This window comes from Bradysia coprophila, unplaced genomic scaffold (genome assembly GCF_014529535.1).
Source record: "Bradysia coprophila strain Holo2 unplaced genomic scaffold, BU_Bcop_v1 contig_235, whole genome shotgun sequence".
Classification (NCBI taxonomy): Eukaryota; Metazoa; Arthropoda; class Insecta; order Diptera; family Sciaridae; genus Bradysia; species Bradysia coprophila.
The window spans coordinates 301,200-327,193 of NW_023503496.1; the positions used below are offsets into that span (position 1 = coordinate 301,200).

Sequence of the window (25,994 nt, forward strand, 5' to 3'; positions counted from 1 at the left end):
TGACATTCCGTCAACTCTCTTTCCATCATCTCTGGCTAAGCCAAGTGGTTCAAGCCTGGCAGGTATGTCAGCTGAAATGAGTGCTCGTTTGATGATTACATTGAGTTCTGCGTGTCTTGCATGACGGCCAGCACTTTTTCGACATTTTAGTCCGTGGTAACCTTTCGTGTCAACCAGTGCTCCACACCAGCACACGTGTGGTGAGCAAATGTCGATTCCTAAGCGGAGGCTAATTGCTATTCGGAAGGCGTTGTTTTCCAATAGAGTACCAATGGATCGTGATGGCAGTGCTTGCAACCATGCGCCTGACTCTGGCTTCTGGATTGCCAAAAATCTCGCTTTGTCTAAGTCGGTCGCAAAATTCACATTCTCCAGCAGTCTTGTTGTTGTAATTTTGTTCCATTGGTGTTGTAGCGATGGAATTACTGGTGGATCAGATCCTGGATGCAAACTACTCGAAGCGTTCAAACCATCCTGGTAACCAGCGATTTCTTCAACTTGCAGCGATGGTTGGTGTAACATGATACTAGCAAGTTGAGAACACACGTTAACAGATGACAAGAAGGCTGGTAAAGCTGTATCGCGGACTCGTCGAACTCCAACACCACCTGAATTTATCGGAAGTGACGCCTTAATCCAAGTGTCATCGTTCAGGACTGCGTTCGAAAGATGTTCCAGCGTAGATTTGATTTCATTATCTAACTCATCAATGAGATCTGTGTGGTTCCACGTCGGTGTCCTTCGTAAAAGAAAGACTAGTTTTGGGATCGCAAAACAGTTTTTCAATTAAAACAGTACTTCAATGAAATATTTTCAAGAATCTTTTACTTCATTCATTTTAAAGTGATTTATTGCTATATAAGACGGCATTAGTCAGAGCTTGTCGTTTATGCCTGAAGTCATTGTCGATAGCAGATGCGAAAATCTCTGTCTTAAAGTTTTGAAGCGGTTGATGAGCATTCACGTCATCAACTTTAAACTTTAATTAAAAAGTTCGTTTCATTGTCCCTCTCAAGAGCATATTTCCGCTGTCTAAACACAAACAAGATGCACTCTACCTATATATACAGCTGCATACTACACAATGTGCAACAAAAGTGATAAAAGCGCACAATTCCAACATAAACTAAGAAAAAGAAAATTGTCAGCGCCAACGCACTAAATGGAGAAGTATATGTGGTGTGCATCGACGCTGTGATGGAATACAAGCTCACACAATGTTTTTACACAGACAAAACTATACTTAGTTTACTGCTGAGAGTTATATGTTGTATATGCCAGCCCGAACCCACCAACTGTATTTCATTTCGGCCACAATTTATAGTTTGTTTTAGTTGTCTGATGAATCTCGTTGAACAATAAACCGCGAGTTTCGTTGTTCCGTTTCATGGCGGTGTGTTACGGTAGCCATACATTATATATACACAAATTGTATTCGGTTGTTGTGCAATAAAAATCGTTGTGCTTGCTCTCGGTATACTTGTGAATCAACGAAAAAATAATAATTTTTGGTTTGGAATAGAGACGGCCAAATGGTCAATGAAAGTGAACGAAAATCGGCTAATGGGCATGGCCAATGAAGTAAAATAAAATTTATTGTTAATTGTGCTGTAATGAGCCGAGAGACACATTCATTACATTGTTAATAGTATGCAGCGACAACGAGTTGTATGAATTTAATTGCTTGATTAACCGACGACGTCCACCTTGATGCATAAAAATGTCGTCGGCGATAGTATTGGTTGAATGTTACAATTTTACATAACTCCAGTGCAACAGATACGTCGGGCCGAATGGTTTTTTTTTTGTTCAGAGCGATGTCAACAGGTCGTTGGAAATTTTATTCGAAAAAAAAATGTCGGATGGAGCACTGTTGTCAGGGAACTTTAAGCAGAAAATTTCTCTCAATGGTTTTCATTGGTATCCCCCTAAAACTGACAAGTTTCTAGGAAAATACATTTTTCACATAAATTGGGACTTCAATTGTATAGAGCCGGTAAAAACTTGGGCGGAGACCATTCATATTAGGCCGAAGACACACGAGTAATGTTGCGACAATTATGCCGCGCGCTTTTTTCATTAATCCGATGTTCACCACAGGCTAAACAATTGGAAAACTCAGCATAATTTGTTGATCCCATCAACGTAAAATTGCTCGTGTGTTCTCGGCCTTACAAATCTGCATCAAGCTTGTATTTTAAGAGTGATATCGCCAAATCTTCATGTGATTTTTGTAACTTTGGAGATAAGCGGTCTCCGATTTTAATGAGTGCTAGCTCGTTGGATTCGTCTTTCAATTCTACGAAACACGTGTCTTTCACTTTTTCTTAAAAAAAATTGTTTTCTTTGAAAAGCGCTCAAAAGTTAAGACATGTCAGAGGGTACCGAAAACAGTTTTTCGGCAATAACTCAAGAAAAAATTATTTTAAATTGTTGTAATGTTGTACGATTGTCGGCCTTGGAAAGACCTACAGGTGGAGTATACGCACCGCTTGGTGCTAGTTGATCCACTAGAGTTATGACTAGAAATATAGTGAATGTTCGGAGAGTCCGCTTTTTCTGCAGCTTCGATGTACCACGGAGCTGAGTATGGGGTGTTGTAGCTGGCCTCACCCACTATCGTTGCACATATAAATGAATCCAGTACTTTTGGGCTGCAAGCCTACAGAAGTCTTGAAAAAAAAAAGTTGGTGCCAAAATGTAGATTTTTTCCTTCTGTCTGAGGGCCCAACTGCCAGAACAGCGTCTGGAACGGTTCTACGTGAGTAATTTTGTATTCCCTACTATTCCCTTACCGTATACGCTTCACTTTGACTCGAATATAGGTCGTTACAACATATCCAGTGTTAGTAATTCTTGTGAAAAATTATTAAATTTTTCTCGGAGGATTTTAGTCAAATAAAGAGTTAGCGTATAGCAAATGACCTCAGGAGTCCGGAACAGTAATTTGTTTTTCAATTGGATAAATATTTGCTACGCGACAGGAGTTTGGAAAAGCGATACGATCAAGTGGGAGCAAACGGTTTTCCAAACTCCTGTCACGTAGCAAATATTGGTCCAATTGAAAAACTAATTACTGTTCCGTAGTCCTGAGGTCATTTGCTATACGCTAACACTTTATTTGACTAAAATCCTCGGAGAAAACTTTAATGATTTTTCTCTTGATATTACTAATAGTGGATCTGATATATTCGCGACATAGCGAAGCGTTTTTCTATTGATAAGGTGAAAGAATAGTAGACAATAAAAAATGATTGCCGTAGTACCGTTCCAGACGCTGTTCTGGCAGTTGGGCCCTCAGAAAGAAGGAAAAAATCTACATTTTGGCACCAACTTTTTTTTTCAAGACTTCTGTAGGCTTGCAGCCCAAAAGTAATGGGTTCATTTATATGTGCAACGATAGTGGGTGAGGCCAGCTACAACACCCCATACTCAATTCCGTGGTACATCGAAGCTGCAGAGAAGGCGGACTCTCCGAACATTCACTATATTTCTAGTCATAACTCTAGTGGATCAACTAGCACCAAGCGGTGCGTATACTCTACCTGTAGGTCTTTTCAAGGCCGACAATCGTACAACAAAAAACTTTGTGTTTATCTGTGCTGAATTGAAAAATTTATTGAAAATTTTTCATTTGAAGCAGACAATTTGTAGCGAGAAAGGCTAGAATTTATTTGTTTTCTTCGTTCTCTTCTTCAGAGTTGGATGATGAACTTGATGAACTTTCTTCGTCGTTTTTATCCTCCGGTGCGTTCCAATCGTCTGGTTTTTGTGCTTTGCTCGGTGACTCGGGCCCAGAATCGGATGATGAGAAAGAGGGTCCTCTTTTCGAAGAGCGTTCCAACGGGAAACGGGATTCCACTTTGGATGTGGCTGCATTGACTATTTCCATAGCGGTTGACTTTTCAGGCGCTTTTTGATCCGATGTACTTGGCGTCGGTTTTGGCGGTGAAAACGTATGTTGAGCCGGAGCTTCCAATGCTGGTGCGATGATCGGTACGGTCGGTTGATGCGGATGTGATGTTGGTGTTACCTGAATTGTTGCCAGGTTACGCATGGACTGCTGCTGTGTCATGTGATCGACAAAATCGCAAGGTGGTAGGCAATTCACTGAGGCTCGACCAAATTGTCGGTGAAACCAGCAAAATCGACCGGGTTGGGCTGACGGTCTTGTCGGGCGCTTGATTGGAATGGCTGCTTGACGAACGGCGACCGATGCTTGCCTAACCGAAACACGTGTTCTCTGCACTGAACGTTGAACGACTGATTGGCGATTTTTTGCTGACGATTGCCTGGGATGCGACGTTTGACTAGCCGAAAATGATGGATTGGCTGAGAAAGGCTGACCTGGTACAGATGATTGACCGGAACTGCGTTGCGTTTGAGTCGGATTGGTAGACTGAATTGGATTATTGCGCATGCCGCGCAAAAATTGTTGATTTTCCATGGCGATTATACGGATTTCACGGATTGCCAACTCTTGATTCCTTAAAATTTGCTGTAATGCGTTGAGCCACTCCGGGTTTTCGGTAAGTTTCTTATTTGGTGCCATGACTTGGTTGCAAGTGAAAAGCACGATGACTTGTAGGATTCTTTGAATAAAAATTTTGCTGAAGTAGTGTGTAGTGTGTTACTCGTACCACAGACTTTTGTAGAAAGGATGAGATGAGAGAATTTCAGTAGGATGAATGCGATTTGCTGTAAAATTTTATGTTTATAGCAGTTGATGTGTTTAATGATTTTTAGCGAAACGTACTTTCTTTTTAAGTGGTTTTTTCACCGAAACACATTCATTGAAATCAAATGAAGGTTTTAAACGGTCAACTGAAATTACCTTATTAATTTTTCCAATTTTGATTGTGAAAAACTTCTCATTTCGTGAAATTACTTCGAATGGGCCGGTATAGGTCGGCTGGAGCGCTTTTTTAACCCCGTCCGACCGGACAAAAACGTGAGTACATGAAGACATGTCTTTGTGTACAAAAACGTTTTGTTTGTTATGATTAGAAGATGGAATGGGTTTGATTTCAGCCATTGCATCTTTTAATCGTTCGACAAATGTTGAAGCATTTGAGACTAGGCTGGGCTTGATTTTGTCGAAGTAAAAATAAGGAAGACGCAAATTTGTTCCATAGACTAACTCTGCTGGAGATGCGTTTACATTTTGCAGAATTACTGAACGGAGACCGAGTAAAACTGTTGGAAGTGTTTCTGTCCAGCGAATGTTTCCGTGACACTTGATTGAATTTTTAAGTGTGCGGTGCCATCTTTCTAAAATTCCGTTAGCTTGAGGGTGATAAGCAGTAGTGCGGAATTTTTGGACCCCAAGCAGTTTATTTAACTCGGTGAATAAGCTACTTTCGAAATTTCGGCCTTGATCGCTGGTCAACCTCAAGGGCACTCCGAAACGAGCGATCCAATTGAGAAACATGGCCTTTGCTACTGTTTCGGCAGACATGTCTTGAATTGGTATTGCCTCGGGCCAGCGAGTAAATCGATCGATGATAGTGAGACAATACGAAAAACCTTCTGATTCCGGGAGTCTTCCAACGATATCTATATGAATATGTTCGAACCGAGCGTTAGGCGTTTTGATTTGCTCAAAGGCTGCTTGGTTGTGCTTGCTGACTTTGGTTCGTTGGCAAGCTAAACAACTTTTACAAAAGACTTGGATGTCTTTGCTCATTGAAGGCCATACAAAACTTTTGCTAATTAATTTTTGCGTTGCCTTGACCCCTGCATGAGCGAGGTTATGAACTTTTTCAAAAACTTGTTTCCTTAATTCTGACGGAACGTATGGACGAGGTTCTGTGGTTGAAACGTCGCATGCCAAAATGATATCGTGAAATTGAATATCGAGGATTTTTAATTTAGTTTTTTTGCTTCCTTAGCTGGCTCAGCTCCTCATCTTCTAATTGTTTTAAGGCGATGAGTTTGTAATCAACAGTGCTGGACAGTGAGACTGTGGAAATGCTGTTGATCCTAGACAGAGTGTCAGCAACCACGTTATCTACTCCAGAGATATGTTGAATATCTGTTGAGAACTGACCGATCAAATCGAGGTGTCGAAGTTGACGGGGAGTTGCTTTTTCGTTGGCTTGTTGGAAAGCAAAAACGAGCGGTTTATGATCTGTGTAAATCGTGAATGTACGCGCCTCCAGCAGATTTTGGAAGTGTTTAATTGAAGCGTAGATTGACAACAGCTCCCGGTCATATGTTGAATACTTTCGTTCAGCTGAGGAAAGGCGTTTGGAAAAGAACGCGAGAGGTTTCCAGTGATTATTTTCTAATTGATTTACCACCCCTCCGATAGCAGTGTCGGATGCGACAACCATGAGACAGAGCTTCGCGTCTGGAGACGGATGGGCGAGCAAGGCTGCGTCGGCTAAAGCCTTTTTACATAGCTCGAATGCGCCGAGGCGCTCAGGGTTCCACTCAATTACCGATTTGTCGTTCTTTTTGTTACCTTTCGTACAATCTAGCAATGGAATTTGCATGTGAGCTGCTTTAGGAATAAAACGACGGTAATAATTGATCATACCGAGGAAACGTTTGAGTTTGTCGATTGTTTCCGGTAGTGGAAAATTAACAATCGAGGAAACTTTTGATTGTAAAGGTTTAGTTCCGTTTACGTCGATTGAATAGCCCAGAAAACGTACCTCCTTTTGACCGAACACACACTTGTCGACAATAATTACGACACCGTAATCATTTAGTCTACCGAACAAGATTCTTAAATGTTCAAGGTGTTCTTGTTCATCTCTTGATGCGACTAAAATATCATCCAAATACGCAAAGCAAAAGTCGAGTCCTTGAATGATGGAGTTGACAAAACGCTGGAAAGTTTGAGCGGCGTTGCACAACCCGAATGTCATGTAAGGGAACTCAAAAAGTCCGAAAGGAGTGATCAAAGCTGTTTTTTGAATGTCTTCATCAGCCATTGGAATCTGATTGTAAGCTCTTACCAAATCAACTACTCCAAAAATTTTCTTTCCATTCAAAAAATTACTGAAATCGTGGATATGAGAAATTGGATAACGATCGGGTAAGGTTTGAGCGTTAAGACGGCGGTAGTCACCGCATGGACGCCAACCGCCGGATGGCTTGGGCGCTATATGTAATGGAGAAGCCCATGGACTTTTTGAAGGACGGCAAATTCCAAGTTCGAGCATCCTGTCGAATTCGGCTTTGGCTACTTTAAGCTTTTCTGGGTTAAGCCGGCGCGGCTTAGAAAAAATAGGCTGGCAGTTCGTGACGATTTGATGACGAACGTTATGTTTCTTCAACGGGTTTTTAAAAGAAGAAAGATCGAGTAGCGAAGGAAACTCTTGTACTAGTTCATGATAGATTCCTATGTTTGTGAGAGATTTCACTTGGATATCAATGCTAGCCTGTTTGATTTTTCCTTGAATAGGCAAGGTTGTAACGTTATCGATTAGGTTACCATTTTTAACATCGATTAAAAGGTCAAATTTCTTTAATAAATCGGCGCCAATTATTGGTGATTGCACGTCTGCAATGATAAATAACCAAGTTATCGGTCGGCGAAGACCGAGATTGAGCGTTATAGATTTGCTTCCGTAAGTCTTAATCTTAGAGCCGTTTGCTGCGAAGAGATTAAACAGACATGGAGCGTTGAGCCTTTCTTTCGACGTTGGGGGGACCACAGAAATGTCGGCGCCCGTGTCTACCAAAAAATCTCTGTTTGAGTTTTTATCAGTAACAAAAAGTCGATTAATGAGGGGGCCCTGAGTGAGTGTACGAACTGCTGGCTGCCCGATTTCTTTAGACTTTCTGTTAACCCAGCTACAGGGTTGAGAGCAATTATCGGCTTTGGATCCGAAACGTTTGTGATAAAAACAGAGTTTATTTGGTTTAACATTCGACGCTTTGGCCGGCGTCGTCGATCGGTTTCGTGATTTTTGTCCACTACTATTCCAAGACCTGCGAAAACCCTGTGTGAGAGTTTCGACTTTGTCTTCCAGCTTATGGACAACGTTAACTAAACCGTCGAGAAGGTCGTTTGAGGGACTAGAGACTTCTTGAACACTTACAGAAGAAGACTGAGTAACTTCAAACATTTGATCTGCCAATTGTGCTAGTTCCTCTATAGGTGCTACACTCGTAGCGAGGAATGTATGAATTGTAGTTGGTAATCTTTGCAAAAACAAGGTGCGAAGGAATTCATCACCTACCTTCTTGCATGCGAGAGCTTTCATTTTACGTAAAAGATCCGTGGGTCTCATATCTCCGAGGGTTAATTCTTCGAGGAGAGCCTTCAGTTTTTGTTGATCAGTAGCAGTGAATTGCTTGATAAGGCGGGCTTTGATTGCTTGGTACTGATTTCTCGCAGGTGGAGCGAGTACAATATCACTAACATAATCGAGAATATCCGATTCAATTACACCTACGATGTGATTGAATTTGGTTTGTTCGGTTGTTATGTTTGTTGTAGTAAACTGCGCTTCCAGCTGTATGAACCACAGCTGTGGGTTCTTTTTCCAGAATGGCGGTATTTTTAGCTGGATGCGTTGCACCGAATTGTTAACCGGTGGAATATTTCCATTACCTAAATCAGAGTTACCTCCACTACCAACTGTAGGAACAACCATTGGAGTTTCTCCGATTGATTGATCGTTGTTATCACCATCTGCCATAGTAGATATGCAAGTGTAGTGAAAATAGAGAAAATTTAAGTTGAACTTGAAAGCAACGAATTTTCTGAACAGCAGTTGAAACGTATTGTTTGCACTGCGCAATGATTTTAAAGACGAAAAATGTCGAGGGTCACCAGTTGTGGGAAGATATTAGAATAAACTAGTTTCTTGAATCCACAAGAAGGAATAATTTTATTTATGAAAAGCACTTGGTTTTATACGGTAATGTTTACATGCAAAATAAGACAATAGATATCCAAAGTCCAATTGTCAGCTGATAATGACATGCAGTGTTGCTAAACTTTAACTAAACTTAATACGCATGATGAGTGCGTCCGATGTGAGATGTAGTGCTGCCACAATTACAACCATTTAAAATAATTTTTTCTTGAGTTATTGCCGAAAAGCTGTTTTCGGTACCCTCTGGCATGTCTTCACTTTTGAGCGCTTTTCAAAGAAAACAATTTTTTTTAAGAAAAAGTGAAAGACACGTGTTTCCTAGAATTGAAAGACGAATCCAACGAGCTATCACTCATTAAAATCGGAGACCGCTTGTTCCCCAATCACCTGAAGATTTGGCGATATCACTCTAAAGCACTGCCTATATTGAGGACTTAAGAAGTCTTATCGTGGCAAAGATCGAAGTATGACTCTAATTAGTTCTAGTCAGGTCAACTTCAGTCAGATTGATTAAAGGTTACATTGAGCAATATTTCGTCAAAATGCACTAAAAAATTCACCAAATTTAATGAGTTTATTGGTGAAAAATTTTGTGAAATATGTTCTTTGCCGTAGCGTCGATATGATTAATGAAGAACCAACAATAGGTTTGTTCCAAGTAACTGTAAACACGAAATTTGACTGGCCGAACGAACACGATTTCATCCACAGAGCTCGGTTTTCATATAAATATTGATGAGCTTATGTCTCTATGGATGAAATTTGACAGTAATTTGACAATTCGCATGGCCTGGGAACAGACCTATTGGTCTAACAATTGTGTCATTTCAATATTTGGCCTAGGGTGACAGCGGGAAGCTCGTAATAAAATCTGAAAGCTAATGATCTGAAATGGAGTTTAAACTGGCACTACACAGTTCAGTTTGCCTCTGAGGCTTTAATTTCTGCCATTTACAGAAATATTTGAGAAACGGTAGTTCATGGTCGGTTCATGTAGATTTTCGTTTCAAAGGGAAATCATGCGTTCAGTAGCATGTCGTTGAAAACCCCGTCTAGAGTCATGTCCGAATTGGGCATATAATGTAGTTGTGGTGACGTACCAATCCTGTCTTTAGTTATGCGTATGGAAAATATGAGGCCGAAAACACACGAACAATTTTGCTTTGATGGGATCAACAAATTATGCTGAGTTTTCCAATTGTTTTGCCTGTGGTGAATATCACAATGAAAAACGCAGCATAATTGTCGATCCTCCGTCAACGCAAAATTGCTCGCGTGTTTTCGGCTTAACAAGTGTCGTGGTGACATATTTTCTCCCAACTTTAGACCTAGACTCTCCGGGATATAACAACACTAAATTTTGGGTATATTGACACAGTGCACTAATCAGTGCCGGTACAACGAAACTTATAAGATGTTCGTCATTTTCATTTCGTCTATGCAAGACAATGAGCAAATATTTTCTCTTTCTTCATCGGTTTTCGTTGCATAATTTTTGCAGTTAAAATGTCAGCGTTGTGTATGCGTTTCCTATTACAGTGATTTGATTTATTAACCAGCTTTTTATATTTCGAATTAAATCGTATAACAACATGCTAACTGAGGCAAGACCAGAAATTTTTGTGTTCAGCCATTCCACCAAAACAGACATGTGCATTGAGATACGCTCGCGAATTCAGTTTTTTTTTCGTTCAGTTTCTTACAAAATTTAATTGTTGAATTTCAATTTAATTATTTAAAAAAAAAATATTTTATTTCACCAAAGCATATCCATTCATACAGCACCTCTTATAATTGTGTGTGTGCTGTTATGTCGAACGATTTTTGTGTGCAACTTTGGCGTTTCGTGTTTGGCAAGTTTAGTCTGAAGAAAAAATATTTTTCTCTTTAATTTGAATTGAATTGAAATGGAAAGTGAAAATTTCTTTGAAATTAAATTAAATGAAAAAAAAAAACGAAAACTTTATCGGAATGACTGAATGGCTGGATGGTCTGGATGCTCTATATTAAATTTGTGTACGTGCAATTGTTCTCTCAAATGGTAAAAATCGTAATTTTGTTTAGCATACAATAGAACCGCATTCACATGTGAGTAAGATATGGTTTTTGTGTGTGGAAGCGCGAATGGGTTTACGGAATGCGAACAATTATGACAAATTCGTTCGCATGTTATGAGCCAAGAAGCTTTTTTTTGTTTGATTTCATTTCTTTGTTTGTGAAGTTATCTTATCTCTAATTGCACACGCTTGCAATCACTGATTCTGCGAGCATCATACTGTAATTGAGGGAAAATCACATTATGTCTTTCAATAAAATGGTAACGAAATTGTAGGCTTCATTAGATCCGTGCTTTTAGCATTTTCTTTAAATTTACTAAAATACCACAGCTCGCTACACTCAGTATCTCACAAAGTGAAATACCATTTTGACAGAAGAGAAAACTGAAGACTGAAAACGAAAATCTCAAAAAATCGAAACGCCTGTCAGTCTATCGTTCCAAATTCAACTGCGACGTGAAACTACTCTTTTTCATTTCTACAATCGGAGTAACAGTCTTGCATTAAGGATCGACGATGGCGAGCTGACAACTTTTGGGTCACATGGAATTTATACAAGAAAAACCTAACTTGGCGAAATAAAAAACAAAATTTTCGTCAAGTTAGATTTGCTTGTAAAAAAGCCAAGTGTCCCGGAAGTTGACAGTTCCGCGAAGTTTCCATAGGATTTTGTCGTCACTAGTGATAACTCGAGAGCTCGTTCAGGAACTCTTCGTTGAGTTTCACTGGTGAGAATTTTGACATTTCTTTCATATAAAATATGTCAAAATATTCACTTCGGGTAACGAATTTTTAGTTCCTGAACGAGTTTCGAGAGTTAAATTAAGTTTTCGTGTGATTATTGACCTCGGTCTCGACTCGAATCACCGAAAAGTGGACTTTTCAACTTTTTATCCCTAGGTATGTAAATAACCATTTCTGTTATTTAGAGGCACGAAATTACCTTTATTGCTTTGACATTGACCTCCAAAAATTGCGTCCAAATTTTGGTTCGATTCATCTGGTATTTCCATCTGTATTTGCTAGCAGAATTCAGTTTTTTAACTTTATATTGCTCAGCCGAATTAATAATGTGATTTCGTGACATAATACGTACAGCAACCTACACACATTCGATGCTGACGAGTATTGTTGACCAATAATAATATTTTTCAAAAAATCTGCGACATTATGACCACATTTTCATCGAAACGTTTAATTGTGTACACAATTCAGAGAGATCTACAATAATTATGGTTAGCAGTTTGGACTTAATTGCGATTATGAATTTCTGTAATATTTTTGCGTTCTATTGTTACAATCAAAGCAAATAAAATTTATATTTTGGTTTACACGCACACAATTCAAACACAATATTTAAATTGTTTTGTGTGGGTAGGTGCGTGATTTATGACCCATTGAGTAAATCGAAACAAAAACGTTGCTAATCAATGGTGAGCTGGTTTTATGTATACTCGATTTCAGCCAAAAAGAATCTAAATAAACAAAGTCGCTAATTGAGTAAACATGTTTCTTATGAAGCTGTACAACTTTTCGCATCTCAATTATTATACTTCGACATGTTCGAAATCTGAACACGGAGTGAAAAACCGTTGGATGTGTGCAACTCTCTTTTTCCACGTGCAAATCTTTTTAACGCTAAATATTTACCTCACACGTGAAGCGATGGTTTCATACACATTTTCGCTGATCTAGTACGTTGAAGCGAAAAATGACAGAACTCTCATACATCTTCTGTCATTCCTTCGATTCGCGCTTCGTTTCATAATTGCTGTTTACCTTAATAAATTGGGTAACTTTGCGTGCTCAATGTCAAAAGGAGTCGCAGACGATATTGTGTTAGGAAAGCTCGTTTCATAGAAGCAAATATTCTTTTCATATTTACGACCTTGCTTCCTGAAGGGCCTTTTTATCAACTCAGTGACGAAAACAGTGCATTTATGCAACTCAGCATCATAATGTGCAAAATTTGCAAACTTCAGCTTCCTCTGTTGCATAAATGCTTGTATGAGTCTAGGTGCAAAGTGAACCTCATAAATAACCCATTTTCGTATCATTAGTACAAAGAAATGATAGGTTGGTACGCCTGTGGCGAGATAGAGAGCCAACTGTCATTCACATGTTCCTTCTATCTCGCCACAGGCGTACCAACTTATCATTTCTCTGCATTAATAGAGTACTTTTTGACATTAGTTCGAAACCGATTTTTTAGGTCTTTTTTCCATAGGAAAAAAAGACCTATTGTGGGCACTTCATCTGTCCGTCCGTTCGTCCGTCCCTCCGTTCGTCCGTCCGTCCGTCTGTGTCACAAATAAAATGTGATTGATAAAAGTTAAAATTGCAATGCTACTATGAACAAACCAACACCAGGCAAATCAATTATTATTTGTTGTCTGGTAACCAATCGCTCATAGCAGACATTGCAATTTGAAAGTTTGGTAGTTGTTGGTAGTTAGACCCCCAAACTATATAGCAGCAAAGATGTTTCTTACTCGAGAGACGCACACCGACTGACGAAATTATTCGGCCTGCTTGCCTATTTATAAATCGAGTATTTGTTAGTTGACTACCAAAGTGGTAGTTGACTGACTACCAAAGTGGTAGTTGACTGACTACCAAAGTGGTAGTTGACTGACTACCAAAGTGGTAGTTGACTGACTACCAAAGTGGTAGTTGACTGACTACCAAAGTGGTAGTTGACTGACTACCAAAGTGGTAGTTGACTGACTACCAAAGTGGTAGTTGACTGACTACCAAAGTGGTAGTTGACTGACTACCAAAGTGGTAGTTGACTACCAAAGTGGTAGTTGAATACCAAAGTGGTAGTTGACCTCACCAGGCTTCAGCCGGTCTATTCTTGTTCGACATTTGCGCTCAAATTGTTAATTAAGAAGCAGAGTGCACAATGACATATTCCATCACTAGGTGTGAAATTGCGAATCCGAGGCGAAGCCGAGGTTCACAACACATGGTTTAATTATGCATCATGTTTCATACAAATTTTTATGTAACGAAGCGATTTCATCATTTACTTTATCACACTAGTGCTTGTATACAAAATAATCCTCTGTGACCTGCGTCACGGCTGTCCTGTCCTTACGTTCTGATTTCCAAGCATACCACACGTACTCTTCATTATACTCACAATCTGGTGTTTACCATTTTGATTTGACCTGCTTGATTTTGTCAAACATTTTTGATTTACTTGTCTATCTTATCGGAACAATGGAGCACATAATGCATATCATCCAAATCTGAACTTATTCCGCTAAAGAAATTTTGGTGAATTAGTGGAAAGTGGTCATGATGGAAGGATGTCAAGCATGTCTTGAGAGCTAGATCGAATATATTTTCAGTTCTCTCATTGCCAATAATGTGTCCCGAGTTTCATTTACAAATCAAAGGTCTCTGGCAAACGCATTAAAATTCGAAATGAGCGGGAAGTAGTAGCAAATCATCAATAGCGAAGCTAGCGCCGTTTGATTCGCTACCGAACTCTTGAAGAGAAAAAACCCAGCGTCGATAACACGAGACAGATAATGAGATTGAGCACACACTCTGATTGTGTTCATGCATCCACCGAATGAAAGATATCGATTTCAAAACATTCCGACAACTCAGTCGACTTCACAGCACGGACAGCAAATGAAGCTCTTATTTTTCGTACTGACATACCTTACTGTTGCGTCGGCATGGGAACCTTGGATCCCTGTGCGCCGAGACGATGCATCATGGATGGCGAGATTTGAGTCAAACATCAACCACACCAGATCGAATGCGGCGAATATAAACGTCATTTTCTACGGTGATTCAATCACTGAGGGATGGGCTATCACCGCTCCCCAATTGTGGAATCAACATTTTGCTCCGCTTGGTGCGGCAAACTACGGTATCGGTGGAGATTTAGTACAAAATCTTCTGTGGAGGGTGATGAACGGTGAACTGGATGATGTTAATCTTCGACCGAGACTCGTAGTACTCTTGATTGGTATGAGCTCAGACACAAATGATGGTGGTAGGCGGAAGTGAATCTTGTTTTCTATATGCGCAGGTACGAACAAAATAAATTTGAATTACTCGTTGGAAAGTGATATTGCAAGAGGGATATCCACAGTCGTAGAGGAGATTCGCCGCAGACTACCCGGTACTAGAGTTTTGGTATTGGGCGTTTTGCCACGCAACGACGCAACTTGGACAGACTATGTGGACCGGATAAATGGGTTTGCTCGTGGTGTCGATGACGGTGTTAATGTTCGATTCTTGAATATGAAAGACGCTTTCTTTAACACGGCTACGAGACAATTGTTCTTCGAATTGTACAGAGGTGGTGGCGATTTGTTGCATCTTTCTTTGGCCGGATACAACCGTTGGCAACAGACTATGAATCCATTGTTCCAACAAATGATGAACCCTTAATAAAGACATTTTGATCGACTGCACGTTATCATTTCGAATTTTCCATCTAGTACTTCAAATGATAGACTTTCGGAAATGGTGCGGTGGTTCACCTATGCTTTGTTTTTACATCGTCATCTCAGCTTTGTACTTTCGATGTATTAACAGTAATGACATGATCATTGATGATGCATACATTTAAACGGTTAATAAAATCACGGTTCATCACAACTGAAATGTGCTTGTGCATGTATCGTTGTGAACGTGTCCTACGATTCGATGTAGCGAATAGAAAAACTTGTTAGCCTTGTGTATAAGCTCTGCTCATGTTACGAAGACGAAAAAATGAACACAAAGATCTCTACATTCAGAGAATCACACGGTCGTCGTGCCAGTATCATTTTGTAAATGTTTTTTTCTTTCTTTTTCTTGTGTACTCGTGCAGTGTATAACGAAACTGGAAATTAAATTACAAAAATAATGTGAATACCGGAGTCGATGTGGGCACTATTGACTGTGGGTAAATTTCACGTTACGCGATAAAACAAAACGATTTAACCGCCGCGTCGTGGCGTATTTCCCCTACGATAATTAACTGAAGAGAATTCGTTGAACGTTTTTGATTCGATAACATTAAACTAAAGATAAGAATTCCGTCGGTTTATACCAAAAATTTGGTTTAGTTTTTCCCACATTTGATTGCGATTGCATACCTACTTCAACTTCCTCTGCGATTTCCTTGTGTTACGCAAGTTTTAGTTTTCAATCAAAAGTTTTGGTAATGGTTGTGAATGAACAGACACCCTTACCACACTCGTATCTATACAGAATTTAGATGAAAATAATAGGAACCCATGACCTAGGGACAAGGTCATTATTTTACTAGTTCAGCCAATGCTCTCTCTAGCACCGAAAGTTAACTGTGACATGAGTCAAATAGAGTGCCAAAATCATATCGATTATGGTGACCCTTTATTTGACTCATGTCACAAATAGCTTTGGTGCTGGAGATATCATTGGTTCAACTGATTTTATTGGTTGTTCCTTCTAATAGCATTTCATTATCAAAATGTGTCGTCATTTCACTCAAAAATTGTACTTTTGTGATCTCGGCATAACATAATCAGCTCCGCAATACGTTTGACAGCCAAAAGTGAACGCTGTTCCTCATTTGTAATGCTGCACTTCAAACAAAAGTGATCATAGTCGACGGCTGCATAAAATTGTTTTTTGCAGTTGTATGGCATACTGTCCATTTCATCGACTGCGCACAAAATCATAAACTTGCAATAGTCTCTGAAAAAGTCCTTTTCCAGTAGGTTGAGTAAAGCCTCTCCTCGCTCTCAACTTAACTTGAACAGCTGATATGTTCTCTTCTCTACAAATCGGACAATAGAACCAAATATGTCTATGATTGAGTGTCGAACTCACACACAGGCAACTCAGTTGCGAGCAGAGACTATGGAACTATGGATGATCAATAATGTCTGACAATACTTTTGTTTTGTTTGTTTAGATACCTCACTAACAGCCAAAGATAATGTTCAGTCTGGACCACCGGCTTGACATAACTTCCGAATCACGCCTCGAAGTATGCAAATACTAACTGAGGAAAGTTAAGTGCTGAATTGATATCTCGCCTAAATGTAGACATGAATGTTCATCGTATTTAGGTTACGTCATACTAGTCATAGGATGTTTACCAGTGAAATTTACTCGCTAGGAAAATTCCACGTGAAATTTTGTCTGAGACGGGAATCGAACCCGGAAGGATGGTTGAAATTGAGTGATATGTTTCACTGCGAGCAACGTCTGTAGTATTAGTGAGAATCAAAACTATGCAACAACTCACTTTGAATCTGTCGAGCTTGAACTGGTGTAAGACCTAAACACTAACACTTATCAAAATATCTAGTTACGGGTAAGGTTTCCATTCCTATTAAGCCATTATAAGATTTCATGTCTTCGATTGCCTTACTCACACAGACCTTTCAGATAATTTTGATTGTTTAGTAATATCAGAAGAATCCACTACTGGAGTTAGTGGGACATGGCAATGGAATCTAATAGTGGAGTCCATTGACATGTCCCACAAACTTCACTATTAGGTTCCATTGCCATGTCCCACTAACTGGTTGACATGGCAATGGAATCTAATAGTGGAGTCCATTGACATGTCCCACAAACTTCACTATTAGGTTCCATTGTCATGTCCCACTAACGGGGACATATGACAATGGAATCTAATAGTGAAGTCCATTGACATGTCCCACAAACTACACTATTAGGTTTCTTTGACATATCCCACTAACTGTTAGTGTGACATGGCAACGGAACCCAATAGTGGAGCTAGTGTCAATGGAATCCACAAGCGAAGTTAGTATGACAAGTCGATTAAATTTTTAGAATTTGATCGGAATTTAGTGGATCGGTTGGAAGTTTAGAGAATTATGAAAAATTAGAATCAAATTGACACTTAATGGAACTCTTGGAATGTAATTGTGGAACTGGTTTTTTTGTGACTGATTTTTGACTAAAAGTTAATAATTGACAGTGTGCTGAGGACTTGCGAATTTCTGAATGGAAATGACTCTAACCATGGCCTAGAAGTTAAGAAATGTTTCACTCAAAGATTCACTAAATTTAGTGAAATTTCGTGAAAAAAATCTCAATATTAAGCTCTGACTCTCACTGACGTAAAGACGCCAGAAACATTCGCTAAACGAAACATTTGCGAAAGCACCACAATCAAACAATAATTTATTGTTTAAATTATTCCAATTTGTCTGTTGCATTTGACTTCATTTGCCTTGATATTAACAAATTAATAAAATTGATTCGCGCAATGAGTATGTTCCAAACAACTGCTATTTTTATAATGTGTGGCTGGCTGTTGTATTGTACATATTGGTATGATGTGTGATGATACAACTCCATACTGCATCATTCACGTTATATATAACGAACAACTATATTCATTTGCGTCTCTGGCAGACACACCGTGCTATAACATTTTTATTTGTTAAAATTCATTCAGTTGTATTTCGACCGTCGTTGTCGTGCCGTGTTACACATTAGCAACCTGTTACGTTTGCTTGTTTTGCGATTGAAAAATTTATTTTTATTTTTTTTGTTTCGTTTTGTTAAAATGCAAATGATTCAAATGAAACTAAAAGCAAACTCAATAGACTGAATGATAAATGAAAAAAAAATTTTACGAAATAAAAAAATTACTTTTGTTGAATCATATTTACCGTGGCAGCAGTGTTGTGTAATAAAAAAAAAACGTTCATACATTGCAAGAGACTAACGTATGGTTTCACTTCAAATGAATTCAAAGTTTTGAAGTGAATTTTTTTTTGCTGTGAGTGTGGGTCTTCTCGAAAACAACATAAAAATCTCGAAACATTCCAAACTCGTTGAATGTAACGATTTTATTATTGGCATGAAAAGTGCCATTACTGCATCATGTTGCAAACATATAGCAACAAATTGCCTGTGTGATTTTAGTGAACAATTAGCGAAATGAAGCTCATTAGTGAAAGTCGGCGATGCTTAAAATTCGACTGTTAATTGCACGAAATTATCGAAAATTCATAATTATCAAAAATGAAATCCGATTTTACTGCCGGACCATTGTGTGCATTTTATCACACTTTTTCGTAGAGAGTGCTTTTGTGTTGTTTTACGTTGAAAAAGTGACCAAACAACTTTACTGTGTGATTGTACAAACGGTGACCTTCCCCCAACAAACTATAAGTCACTTGCTCGTTTAACGTGATATTTATAGCTCTAATTAGTCATTTATTGTGCAGCCATTCAAGCGTTAAAATACACAACACATACAGTCGTAGGCTGCGAATGTGAATACTAATTGATGACTGTCATGACCGTTGTTTTTCTTCATCATGTTTGTTACATTTTGGACAGATTTAGAATTTCAAGTGCGACATTTGAATTCATTCATTTCCTGGGCAAAAGTCTGGGTGATATGCGTGCGAGTTTTGGGCTAATTTTCAACATAATGTCGGTCTCGGCATTGATTTCGTGACCATTGTTGATTTTGTGGAGAAAATTGAGGAAGGATTATCAATCTAAGTTAACATTTGATCGCGATATCATTTCTCAATTTTCCAAACGCGCGATGGAATCATCTTTCCTTAGGCCGAAAACACACGAACAATTTCGCGTTGACGGAATCGACAATTAGGAAAACGCAGCATAGTTCTCGATCTCAGCAACAGACAGAGAAAAGATAAGTTGGTACGCCTGTAGGAACATGTGAATGACAGTTGGCTCCTATTGGAGAGAATGGGACCAATTTTGTATGCAATTCTCTCCCATAGGAGCCAGGGGCTGAACGCTCTGTGAATAGCAGCATTTAAAAAATGAAGAATAGCGTGAATAGTGTCAGGCCCGTGATAGGAGCCAACTGTCATTCACATGTTAGTTCTATCTCGCCACAGGCGTACCAACTGCCGACAGAGAAATGATAGGTTGGTGCGCCTGTGGCCGGGTGGAATGTGCATGTGACTGAGAGTTGGGTCCAGTGGGACAGAATGGAACTAATTTTGTATGAGATTCTCTCACATTCTCTACCATAGAACCCATTCGTCATTCACATACGCATTCTACCCGGCCACAGGCGTACCAACTTATCATTTATCTGTTTCAGCAACACCAAATTGCTCGTGTGTTTTCGACCTAATGCGCTTAACAGCATTAAACAAAAAACCATAAGAGTCATTAAAACATTCCATCCCGGCAATTTCATTAGAAGATTCCATCAAATTGAAAATCGGCAACTGGACGTACACATTCGAATGTGCCGCATGTTCTGAGCTTTAGTGCTTCAAAGCTTCGTTAAGTTTAACACAGATTTGAAAAAGTTTCGTTCAAGTTCATTAACATCAAACGTCTGGGACAATAATTTTCCACTGGCCAGTGCAACTATTGTTGCGAGGATTTGACTTCAATTTGTCCAAGAACTAAGAAGTACATATTCCGAGAACTAATTGAAACCCAGTCGACATTTGAACTACTTGTAAATCAATGAAAGAAGTTATTTCGAAGCATTTCAGCTGGTTTAAGTTAGGTATTGTTCAGGGCAGGTCATGTCACTGGTTAATTCAGTTTACTGGTCTCCAGTTTCAGATGAATTTATGCCCACAGTTCAAGTATCCTCTAATTAAATTCTAGTCAAACGGTTCTATCCTAGTTCTTTCTAGCCAAACCATTCTATTCCGGATGAAAATCATGCACAAAAAAATTCAAATTACGTTTTGACTGCCATGATCTTATTTTCAAATGTAGTTAAAAACATCGAAAACAACCAATTTTAAACTACAATAATCCACAAAACAACAAATTTCGATCAATTATTTGCGGTGTAAAAACATTGAATTACGCACAACAAAAAATTGGTTGAAATTGAGTTTTTGAAACGGAGAGAATACACACAAACCGAGAATAAAAGAAGCGGCCCATTAATAACATTGGTAACACTCTCATTGTTGGCAATAAAATTAATTTTTTTTTGTCGAAAATTTCATGGTCAACCACATGGTATGGTATTCAAATAATTTCGTCTGTTGTTCGCTCGAAATTTTTGTAATTGTGTAGCTGCATTGTATGTGTAAAAGTGTGCGTGTTAAGCTTGCGGTTTTTAATTTATTGTAAATGAACTGTGACAATTTTACCTTCGAAATGAGATTCGAGTAGTAAAACAACTACCACAAGTGCACGATTTCTCAACAATTTCAACCGTTTATGACCAACTCATAATCCTTCAGTTGATGTTTCATGTACACAATACAATGTCGTCGATTCAGTTCCATAAGAAACATAACACCGAAAACACACGAACAATTTTGCGTTGCTGAGATCGAAGATGCAGTGTTTTCCATTGTAATCCGATTTGTAGCCGTTAAACAATGGAAAAGATCAGCATAATTGTCGATCTCAGCAACGCGAAATTTCTTGTGTGTTTTCGCCCTTAGAGTTCATTGTTAGTTGCGGCGATTATGAAAATGTGAACAGACGACAAAGCTCAGGTTTTCTTAGGCTCGTCTGTGCCTAACCAGTTTTCTTTGTAGGTAGAGTAGTTTCATCAGTTTCTGTATAGTAAAAGTAAAAACGGGGGTCATATGTGGACTGTATGAACTTTTCAATCTCCGTGTATTTCCGTGTTTTGGATTTTAGAGCGGCGTCGGGGAATCTCACACGAGTTCTATAAGCTCGCACACGAGTTCTATAAACTCGCACACACAATATAATTCGTGCGAGATTCCCTCACAGAGGGAATCTCGCACTGTGCGAATTTCACCTACAAGGGGTAATCTCGCACACTCCAAAAATGGCCCGTGTGCGAGGTTCCCCGTACTCTTTAGAGCGACAACTGCACTTTTGATAAAACATTTTCCAATATTTTCAGGAATTTTCCCACATTTCACTTAATTTTCACAAAAAAATTTTTTGGGAAAATTTTAAAAAATGAAAGAAAATCTGGAAAACGAAGAAAAATTCGGGAATATATTGGAAAATATTTTCCTTAAAAAAATGGCTATTACTTAAGACATTCGACCATGGTTCTGAAAGAACAGGTTAAGACACTTCTGAGTTGATCACGAAGGCTGTGACACACAAATTTTGACAAATAGATGCTTTTTATTGAACAGAGTCATTACAGATTGTTTGAAATGTCAACTTGGAAAAAATTATTTAGTTTCCTTCAAGTTGTCATTTCAAACTATCTTTAATGAGACTGTTCAATAAAATGTGTCTATTTGTCAAAATGTGTGTGTGGGTGTCTTAACCTGTTCTTTCAGAACCTTGCATTCGAGCGCTGTTTCGATCTGAAAGATAACTTAAATACGTCTTTCGATGTTTTGCATTAATATGTAGTTCAAAAATACCATTTCCCATCAGGCCATGGTGACAGTGGTACTCGATACATTGCTCTAAGAACACTATACTGATTTACACACGAACAAGCCTAGCGAATCATAGTCGAAATGAAATTTCAATTTATCACCAAACTTGCTAACTCGATGCCAGTCAGTGGTTTCTTTACCAAAGGCCACCACTTGAGCGGATCAAAGCAAAGTTTGCACATATGTTTGAACGTGAACAAATGAAAGTTTTGAAAGACTTGGGTTGATTCTTCTATAGATACCAAGTGCAATGTATCTACATTCGTTGAATTTTCAACCACCAGACGACTAAGTCTTCAATTGTATGTGGTTGAATCGAATGCTAAGCATTCAGCACATCAACAAAGATTGTTCGTTGATCACTTATCACTCAAACTGGTAGTGACCATGACAGGAACGTCGAACTGACTCAAACTTCATAGTCCAACTCCTATAACTTAGTATAGTTCAACCAACACGATAGATGAAAGGATAAGCTTTTAGAATCTCGTCACTGTAGAAATTCTTTAAATTCCGTCAGATCTCCATCATTCGGAGGGCGTAAAAAATAGGAGTTTGCCTCATCTTTCCCTTTATCGCCAGATGTCAGAGAAATGACAGGTTGGTATGCTTGTGGCGAGGTGAGCATGTGAATGACAGTTGGCACCTATGGGAGAGAATGCGAAAGAGTTACATACAATATTGGTTCCACTCTCTCTCATATTGACCAGCTGTCATTACATGTTCGTTCTATCTAGCCATAGGAGTACCAACTTATCATTTCTCTGCGAGGTGTAAAATAAATTTCGTGAAACTAAGAAATGACTGAATCAAGCAATCAGTTAGAAATCTTATGATGGTCCAAACTTAGTTCATGCCAAATTTTAGATACAAATTTCAATTAAATCACGAATTTCGTGAGAAAATTTTGGCGAGGCCCTAATGACCGTAACTCTAGTTTCTTTCCCTCTCAAGCATTGAAATGCTCCTATAGGAGCACAATGTCTGAAGACATAACACTCGAATCATTCGACTATTCAACCCCATTTTTTCGCTGTCTATCGCGAGAAAATTGTTCTAAAAATACGCTCATCACTTAAACAACACTATGGCTTCCTCTGGTTAATTGAATCGTTTAAATCTTTGCCAATTAAACACTTGAAATCTCTCCAGTTGCATGCTTTATATGGATGCACTCAATTAGCAACTAATCCAACGAATTTCTATGCAGCGCAATGGCTCAGTTAACATTTCGGCGATGTTTACCACTGGCAAATGTATGGAAGGTGGTTCTATAATCGAGTTAATGTTCCAACATACGTTTGCGATTTGTTTCGGTTGTCTTAATTGCATTAGCACCATCTGACTGCATGCACATATTGCCATAGAATAACATGAATAACATGTGTCCCACTCTGAAGTTCAAATTAAATCTGAAAATTTTGTTCACCACCATCCAGGGCTCTAATGTATTCGATCCACAAAATATTTGCTCATTGTACATATCCGCTAATTAAAACCATAGTTCCGCCAGATGTGCTGCACGTTTGACTAACGTTATGTTTGCGGTGTCAATATTTTACAAAAATAAAATTTAAAAAGAAAAACTCGGCTCGGTGTTGAATTGAAATTGAAAACTTCCACAGAACGTTGTGAATGCAGTGAATCTGTGAGTGACTATACACAATACGAAACGAATGGAAAAACGAAAAACAATGAAAAGTGAAGTGCAATGATTGGTTCATCGTTCTAAACCAACCGCAAACAGACAAAAATTCCGAAATTTTAGACATGAAAATCAATTATGGCTATGGGTGTATCGAATTGTTCGACGGTGCCGCGGAAACGCCGTCCGCGCGCTATCGGTGAAGTGTTCATATCATCACAATCGGCCGTTTATTTAACGGATCCGACCGCACCGAAACACCACAGTGAACCCATTGTGGAAGAGTCGGAACCGCTCTATCAAAACACTGAATCAACTAAGGCAATCAAATCACCGACCCAACAATTGTTAGCCAATTTTAATTCGTGTCGAACATCTGAACAAGATATTGATGAGTCATCGGCCGAACCGCATACGGAGACTCAACGTGTATCGGTTTTTATTGGTGAGAATATTCAATTCTGTTTGGGTTTCAAACTATTATTCGTTTGGTTTTTTTGCTTGATTATATACACACAATCCCTCTGCACTGTTGGCTCAAATGCCATATTCGTGATGTTGTTTTATACGTAGAGAGAGAGGTGCCTGGTTTTAATGTGAAAATAAATACGAAAAAAAATGGAAATTGTTATGAGTTCACCGCTGAGTTCATCTTTGTATTATGCTCAACTATTTCCATTGCATAAGTGTGCGAGTATTACTACGCGGACAGTCGAAACTCGAAACCATCATTCCATATATCACTCTCGGTTGTTGAGCAGTCAGCTGGAACTGAACAAGAAAAATAATCCAAAATTTCGATTTCGGTAAATTGCTGCGATGGTAATTTTCTTCCGGTGTTGAAAGGTGTACCTCTGCTACCTTAATGTACCGTTAACCGAGGGGAAAACACCACTCCTTCGTTTGCTTATTCTGTTTCGTCGTTTACACTCAGCTGTCGTGTAAATGTAAATTTAGTATTTAAAGATTGGATTTGTCCTTGTAGTGCAGGTACTTGTGTAATTCCACGGACCTTAAGTTCTTCAAAATTTTTCTTTGTTTAATGTTGTTTGCCATAAAATGTCGTGCAACAAAAATATTTTCAGAAAAATGGAAAATCATTTTTCCAGTCGGAAAAGCCATTCATATGAATTCTGTTGATGGTTAAGGTCACAGGAGGGAAGTTCATAAGAAAAAACTAGGGGGAACTAGAAAAATCGTCTGAATTCCCTGCAGTTCTACAGTTCTAGGATAGGGAAAACAGTGAACCATGAAGACGTCACTTCTTTTTAGGAACTTACCTCTGATGACTTCAAACTCGGTTAAAAGTCTGAATGTTAGCCGAAAAAATGGCCAAAAACGTAGGAAATTTCTTGTGTCCAAGTAATAGGAGGAACGTCAGGTTTCGACATTATTTTGGATGAGTTACTACCCGCCTGAAGTAGTTGCAAAATTAGTAAAAGGAAAATGTTTTCTGCAAAATTTTTGCAACTACTTCGACTACTACGACTGAAGTAGCTGCAAAAGTAGTTGCACAATTTGTAAAGGTAAAATAGTTTTTGTCACTTCTTTAGCAACTACTTCAAAAGGCTTCCACTGAGAATGACACCACTTTTATGAAAAATGGATTGGAAATAGCCAGGGAAAATGGCATCAAAATTGATAAATTTTCCGGGACACTTTTTAAAGGAACGAATCCATGCCGATTCCAACAAAAAACGTTTTTCCGTGAAGTATCGGTGTCACCGGTGATAAGCCATACTTTCCAAAACAGAAGAAGTTTTTCAAAACGATATTGTAGTTTCGGAGATATTCGAAGTTCGAAATTTCGTTCCACAGTTTTTTGGTGGCAAACAACATGGAACAAACAAAAATCTTAAAGAATTCAAGACGCACGGAGCCTTTTTTCGACACAATGACAATTGACAAAATTAATTGAGGGAAAATCATTTGAAAAATTGCAGGTTAGACTTTTAACCTGTTACAGACGGCAAGCATATGATCAGTTCTGTTATCGGGTCTATTACTACTATTGATCAAAGTATTTTTAACCTGTTGCTTTCTTGTACCTCAATTGTTTTAACATGCATTTTACTTCATAACGGACCATATTACCTAGAGCTTGTCATCATTTTTGTCGTTGTTATCG

At 38.7% G+C, this 25,994-nt stretch overlaps 3 protein-coding genes across 6 annotated transcripts in view; all 3 read left to right on the forward strand.

Moving 5' to 3' along the window:
- LOC119077315 (fasciclin-2-like) overlaps nt 1-25,994 on the forward strand; it is a 385,563-nt gene that overhangs the window by 213,542 nt on the left and 146,027 nt on the right. The window lies entirely within an intron of this gene.
- LOC119077311 overlaps nt 1-25,994 on the forward strand; it is a 113,958-nt gene that overhangs the window by 77,610 nt on the left and 10,354 nt on the right. The window lies entirely within an intron of this gene.
- On the forward strand, nt 1,636-15,331 carry LOC119077342 (platelet-activating factor acetylhydrolase IB subunit beta-like). Its single transcript, XM_037184528.1, has 3 exons — nt 1,636-1,668; nt 14,516-14,882; nt 14,946-15,331. Exons 1-3 carry the CDS (start codon nt 1,651-1,653, stop codon nt 15,308-15,310), a joined length of 750 nt encoding a protein of 249 aa, XP_037040423.1. The 5' UTR covers nt 1,636-1,650; the 3' UTR covers nt 15,311-15,331.

Coding starts and splice junctions, on each gene's coding strand:
- LOC119077342 (XM_037184528.1), top strand. Junction 14,883..14,945: donor ACTCGTAGTACTCTTGATTG/GTATGAGCTCAG, acceptor CTATATGCGCAG/GTACGAACAAAATAAATTTG.